Raw genomic sequence first — 6,539 nt, forward strand, 5'->3', positions numbered from 1 at the left:
TGGAGGTTGAGAGTGCAGAGGGGAGGGGTCCGAGTAAGCATAGGCTCGCTGCGCTGAGCAGAAACACCCTGCCTCCCCTGCCCCGTCAACCTATCGCCAACCCCTCCCCTACCGCCAACCCAACCCTGCTCCTCTCCCCCTCCCGTCCCCTTTGTCCGGAGCCGGCGGGAACCCCAGCCCGGGGTAGGTGTGCGGGAGCGTACTTAAATCACGTTCTCCGGATAAGGGGGTTCTGTCTGTTGGCAAAGGGGGGACGGGGCGCACTCCCAGCAAGCGCGTTATCCTGGCGACGCCGGTTACGGACGCCCCCCTCCCCCTTTCCCAACTGGCTCCTCGGCCCCGATTCTCCGCGCATCACCGACTGGACAGCGGCGGAAACCGCGCCCCACGTATAGGGGAGGGACGGGGGCGGGGGTTCAAGGGGGCGTGGTCACCTTGCCAGCTTGCTGCCAGGTCAACACCGACCACGAGCCCCTCCGCCATGCGCCACACTACCCTACTGCCCTACCAGCAGAATAATAATAATAAATAAATAAAAAAAAAATGATTAATGAGTGCGACAAGGGTGCACTGAAATTTTTCTGCCATACCCTCAATTTTAGCCCATGTTTACAGAAACAAAAGCTCCAAAACACAAAACAAAAAATTGTACAAGGATATAAATTCTCATTGCGAGCTGCCTTCAATGAAAATTTGTTGATTCATGACAAGTGTGATTTTCAAAATTAAAGAACAGGAATGAAACACTCCTCTACACTGTTGGTCAAAATCCAGAGCCAAGAGACATCAAAAATATTGGCGTACTGCACAGTAGTAAAAACCATTTCATGAGGTGATTAGAATTTTATTTTAGTAAAATGTTTACTTACATGTGGTTAATACGGCGGGGAGGAGGATCCGTAGCAAGCATAAATTAAGAATATAATTCATTCTGGCCCCTGGAATCAATTAAACAACACAAAAATAGTTTTAAAGGAAATAAAATGGTATTTTCTTACAAGTAAGGGCATAAAGCCTAGTGCAAGAATTTATTTATTCATTAATCTGGTAGTGCGCACATAGCGATCAAACCATACTATGGACACTTTGCTTCATCGTCAACCAGACATACATTTCAAACGTCTCAGACAAAGAAAATTATTTTAATTGCACCGGTGGTGTTTGATTTATTCTTAGACAAACTATGCAGCGACTGTTGCACTATCTGCCTCATCCAAACAGCCAGAACTCACCTTGAACGATGCAAAGCAGAGGAATGGCAGCTCACATAACTAGTTCGACTGTAAGGCCCCAAATTAGGGTCGGACTCTTGGAGCGCTCACACCGGTGGTGGGTGGAGACGTGTTCAACAGGGTTAGGACGGTCGGCCCCCCGGGCCGCGGACAAGCCGGTCACGATTGAACAATGACACAGAGATGTCGGCCCGATACACTTGAGTCGCACGCTGAGCACAGGTCGCGAAACTCAGGACGAACAGATCACTGTCACACGAAACACGGGCGCTCCTGACGCGTCGAGTGGTCTCACCCGTGGTGGGTCGCCTGAAGACTGAACGAGTTGAGCCTTCGGTTTGACTCGCAGAGGGACAGCGCGCGCTTGCCGACACCGCGGGCCGCGGGCGGCGGGTGGAGGAGGCGGGGGGAGGCAGGGAGAGGAGGGGGTAAATCCAGCTGAACAAAGTGGGGGCACCCCTTCCACCCCATTCACCTTTTCCCCCTTCCTCGGCGTTACGGCGTTACCGTTGCCTAGCAACGAAGTTGCTTTCAAATTCAGATTCAGATTTAGTCAGGATGGCACATTTCAAGCTACGTTCGCCCCGATGTCCTGCCCAGAGTAGAGAAGAAAACAAAGCAGCTGATTTGGCAAGGTCGCCAAACAAGAAAGTTTTCTTGCAAACTAAAACATTTACAAAATGTCCCTTGAATTATACTAGCTCAACCTATGAAGCATGCTTCAGATACCTTTCGTCTTATTAGTTCGAGTCATGTGAAGTATATATTATTTACCGACCCTAGTAACACGTTCCCTTGCGGTTGCGTTGGTGGCTGTTCTTACCTGAACGCGTTTGTGTTGGTGTATGTATATGTTGATGTGCGGTAGTGTGAGTGTGTTGTTGTCGTCCGTCGAGTCCTTCACATACAGTGGGTGTGTGTGCGTGCAAATTTAGTAGTGTTTCTATGGCCGTGCACGATTCGAGGGAAGTTTGTCTGTTCCCTGTGCCTTCAAATTACGGCCTTGGTCCATGAGAGACATGTGATTCTGCATCAACACTTTGAAGAGAGGGATTCCTGAACCAAAATCTGATGACCGCAGACAGCTTGGCTCAAAGACACTGTACGTATACATACGTCTGAACCTGAACGTGTTGGCGTTTTGCTAGCCGACCCGAGTTATATTGAACTCAACTCACACGATCACAATACAATCGCACGATCCACCTTCGTCCGAAAACACGTGCAGGTGTTTCGCTTGTCTTTTTAATCCAGATACGGGTTGCATTTAGTCTTGTAGACTGAAGCTCCCTCGCCTACCCTGCGTAGGAGAGTGCCCTTTACACCGTGATGTAAGCTTAGCCAGCATCTAGCTATCGGATCGGAGCTGGTCGGTCCAACATTTGATCCCTCGCGCACCACTACCATCCTCTAGAGAGCCTCTAAGAAAGTCTTTCACATCAGTGTCAACACATATGGAGCTACTGGTTGTTGTCTGTAGTATTTTCATGGAGTTGTTGTATGTGCATGCCTTATCATCCTGATTTTTTTCCTTTATTGAAGTAATATTGGCTTTTTTGCAGGATGTTAGTGTGAGCTGCAGACATGGTGGACGTAGCTTATACCACAATCCCTGCACATAACATCACATCTTCAACAAACATTTCACCATTCAGTTCATCTGTAGCGAGAAGGCCCCCATCTCCTTCAGCTTTGTCAGTCATTTCCTCCCATGGAACTGCTACTATGGGAGACAAACCTTCAGAAGATATATCAGGCCCACAAGAGCCATCAGGCGCACAAGAGATCAAGTTGACAGAGGTCAGTAGTTCAAATAAGTAGAGAGGATTTTGCTAATATTTTCCATTTTATTCCATCAACACTTTAAAATACTTAAATATCTTTCTAATTTTTCATTCCCCTTCCACTAGATATCTAACACAACTAGAGTATGGACAGGTCTTGTAGCTGGGGCTGTAGCGGGTGCCATTGCCAAGACTGCTATAGCTCCTTTAGACAGAACAAAAATTAATTTCCAGGTAATGAGTGCTACTTGAATAGTGCAAACTGCTTATATCTTAATCTGTTCAAGAAAGGGCAAAAAACAAACTATTTTCTCTTTCCTAGATTCATCGAGAGCCCTACTCAGTGAGGGGAGTAGTGAAGTTCCTTCAGGAGACAATTTACAAAGAAGGTATTGTGGGGCTATGGAGAGGCAATAGTGCTACAATGGCAAGAATTGTGCCTTATGGAGCAATTCAATTCACTTCCCACGAGCAATGGAAGAGAGTTTTAGGTTTAAATGTTACCTCTCCAATTGACCAGTAAGTTTTTTTTTTTTGTTGTCAATTTATTACTCAAATTACACACTTCTTATGCTAATGTATTTGAGTATTTTAATCTCTATTTGTTATCTGGTTTAAAATAATCTCTTTTGGCTTGTTACAGCTCAGAGGATGCACACATCAAAAGATTTTTGGCCGGCTCACTTGCAGGTGTTACATCGCAGTCCCTGACATATCCATTAGACTTAGCTCGTGCAAGAATGGCTGTGACATCAAAAGGAGAGCTGAATTCTCTCAGATCTGTAAGTGTATTACATGTTAAACAAATACTATTTGCATGTGGTTTTTATGCCTGCCTGTACCAAAACCATTTTCTTCTAGGTTTTTAGAGTCATGTGGCAACAGGAAAGCATTTTAGCATTCTATCGCGGTTATTTACCAACTCTTCTCGGAGTTATACCGTATGCCGGACTCAGTTTTTTCACCTATGATACTCTCAAACATCACTATAGAGGTAAGAATTTATCTAGTATCTATATTTTTATCTAATCTTATGTAAATGCACCCTTTAATGCTATCTATCATGACCAGTTTGGCTTGGAGATGAAAAGCCCAGCCAACTGATCAACTTAGCCTGTGGTGCAATTGCTGGTGCTATTGCCCAAACAGGATCATATCCCCTTGATATTGTAAGGAGACGAATGCAAACAGCTGCAGTTACTGGCGAGCACTATGATACCATAATTGGCTCATTGAGTAAAATATACCGGTAAGTTTCAGAAATACTTTTTACTTTTGATTCATGAATTATGATTTTTTTGCATTCCAAATTTGTCTCTTCTGTTCTTATTACAGGGAGGAAGGTATAAGAGGTGGTTTCTTTAAAGGTTTAAGTATGAATTGGGTGAAGGGACCCATTGCTGTTGGAATAGGTTTCGCTTCAAATGAATTTGTGAGAGATCATTTGAGGAGGGTGTTGTGATTATTGCATATATTTTGCCGGTATTTGAAGCTCTAGTGTGTATAAGTCATAGCAGTTAAAAGGCGAATCATAAAGAAGTGCTAGCTAGTGTAATTATATGTTCTGGTGTATCCTTTTAATTACTTGTATCTAGGACTTTTAAAATGATGGTATAAAAATAATGAATTTCCCTTTCAAATTTGTCATGATGAATGGCTGATTCAGTTAATATTGAAGGATAGACATTGAAGCTACGGAAACAAACCCTCAAGCATCAGGTTCTGTTACACACTATTTACATGCCACAAATCTGTTCTCATATTTCCCTCTGGAATTTATGATCTGTTTTTTCATGATCCTTGATCATAAAATATACTTATTGTTTTTCTTATGTCAAGTATACCCTCCTTTGATTGTTCCTTTTAATTATCCGGAACACTTTAAGTAAGAAAAGCCAGCGCAATATTTTCATATCTTATTTGTTATCTACTTTGTGAATTTTTTTCAGATTACTGCAGTAGATTTTGTAGTGCAACTTGGCATAAATCCATGTTGCTCTTGTGATATATGGTATTGTATTGTGTCTTAATAGACAAACATAATGATTTTTTTCTCTTTATTTTATTTTGATTTTTGAGAACCAATTTTGTTCTCTAGAATGCCAGGTCTTTTTTTTTTTTCTTCTATTGACTATGTTAACATTTCAAAATCTCAATGCTGTTGTTCTTCTTCAGATATGTAAGATGCATTGCATATCAATTGTATGGGACAGGTGGGCTCTGTGAAATATGTGTTGCAGTCATTTGTCCTAGCATTTGTCATAACTTAATAATGTTTTTTTATGGCTTTTAATTTTCCTTTTGAACAGTTGACCCATAATTTTATCTATTGTTGCCTTCTTAAATACCTAGATGTTAAAATTACCATTAATTAAAAATGGAAAGTTAATTCTTTGTTTGGTCTGTAGACTTTTTGTGCTGTGTTTACCTTTAAGATTGTTGCTTGATTTGTAGAATTTTGTGTTAATGCACTCTGCTTGTGCTCTATTTAATTTTAATAATTCAGGTCTAGTGTATGAGTGTCTAAGTGTGATATTTTGTTTCTCAACTGTCAGTATCCAAGCAAATTGGAATATTTTCATGTGTATGACAGTTTTTATGGTGGTTGGAAATTTTATGAGCTCTTGATTTAATTCCTGGTGGCTGTTAATCACTTCTACCCATTATTACTGTTACCAGCTGTTGAGTGAGATGAGATGATGAACATAGCTTACAAGTGAATATGTATTTGCTTTATAGACTGATGATTTGGGGCTATCTCTCAAGGTTTCAGAGGAGATTTTATTTCCTTGACAGCACTTTTGCCGCCAAAACAGCTGCTATGTGGTAGAAGAGAGTGTATTCCATTCCCACTCATCAGAGAATGTAATGAAGATGAAGAAACCTGTTATATTGTGCCATAAATATTTATCTATTGTTTTAAATGGTATGGATTTGAAAAATCACTTTTTCTGTTGATGGTTAACTTTGTCATTGACGCCGTAACTGTTGATTAATAGTACAAAGTCTGTTTGCACACAATAGGAACTACTGCTTATAATGTTGCCCATTTACCGAATGATGGTATGGGGGTTTGGGCTTTGTGCAGGGCAATAATAATTCAATCTGATTTACCAAACAAAAGTAATCTACTCTTGTTATCATCATTTGTGCTTTCTATTAACTGAAGTAATAATTTCATCTATTGTTATCAGTAGTATAAATGTACCTTGTTTGGAAATCATGTATTTTTTTTTCATTTTGAAGAGAGCACCTTGATTACTATGGTATGCATTTTATTTCTATGAAATTTAAGTTATTTTTATTCTAGCCATCATCCAGAAATGTCATCTCATTGGTGAACAATTTGCTGAACATTCTAAAGGGTTTAATAAGACTGTAAATACAAAATCTTGTATGATTTCCATTTTCAAAAAGTGCAATTTTTTTCAGATATCAATCAATATGTCAATTGTATGCTCAGACATAGTGCGGTTGTGCTCAAATGTGATAGAACGGACAATAACAATAAAAAGTATTCATC

The 6,539-nt window shown here is 40.9% G+C and overlaps 3 protein-coding genes across 11 annotated transcripts in view; 2 read left to right on the forward strand and 1 right to left on the reverse strand.

Annotated features, from left to right (window-relative positions):
• Window positions 1-1,587, reverse strand: part of LOC113214561 (piezo-type mechanosensitive ion channel component) — a 49,560-nt gene extending 47,973 nt beyond the window's left edge. Inside the window, exons 1-2 of one of the 2 annotated variants that reach the window (XM_052268854.1) lie at window positions 1,233-1,587; window positions 870-938 (exon numbers count right to left, since the gene is read on the reverse strand). In XM_052268854.1, coding sequence (XP_052124814.1) covers window positions 870-930 — 61 coding nt within the window. In that variant the 5' untranslated portion in view covers window positions 931-938; window positions 1,233-1,587. The remainder of the gene's footprint in view (window positions 1-869; window positions 939-1,232) is intronic. The other variant, XM_052268853.1, reaches the window with a different exon arrangement.
• The window catches only part of LOC113214541 (mitochondrial coenzyme A transporter SLC25A42), a 14,893-nt gene extending 9,244 nt beyond the window's left edge, over window positions 1-5,649 (forward strand). For 3 of the 7 annotated variants that reach the window (XM_052268865.1, XM_052268869.1, XM_052268870.1), the window contains exons 2-8: window positions 2,795-3,032; window positions 3,143-3,250; window positions 3,339-3,535; window positions 3,660-3,798; window positions 3,878-4,010; window positions 4,088-4,265; window positions 4,352-5,649. In XM_052268865.1, coding sequence (XP_052124825.1) covers window positions 2,817-3,032; window positions 3,143-3,250; window positions 3,339-3,535; window positions 3,660-3,798; window positions 3,878-4,010; window positions 4,088-4,265; window positions 4,352-4,478 — 1,098 coding nt within the window. In that variant the 5' untranslated portion in view covers window positions 2,795-2,816 and the 3' untranslated portion in view covers window positions 4,479-5,649. Of the gene's footprint in view, window positions 1-2,151; window positions 2,335-2,390; window positions 2,705-2,794; window positions 3,033-3,142; window positions 3,251-3,338; window positions 3,536-3,659; window positions 3,799-3,877; window positions 4,011-4,087; window positions 4,266-4,351 lie in introns of those variants that run through there. The other 4 variants (XM_052268864.1, XM_052268867.1, XM_052268868.1 and 1 more) reach the window with 4 other exon arrangements.
• Window positions 1-6,539, forward strand: part of LOC113214531 (charged multivesicular body protein 7) — a 13,926-nt gene that overhangs the window by 1,412 nt on the left and 5,975 nt on the right. The gene's annotated exons all lie outside the window — the stretch shown is intronic.

This window comes from Frankliniella occidentalis, unplaced genomic scaffold (genome assembly GCF_000697945.3).
Source record: "Frankliniella occidentalis isolate FOCC.00 unplaced genomic scaffold, Focc_3.1 Scaffold78, whole genome shotgun sequence".
Lineage (NCBI taxonomy): Eukaryota > Metazoa > Arthropoda > Insecta > Thysanoptera > Thripidae > Frankliniella > Frankliniella occidentalis.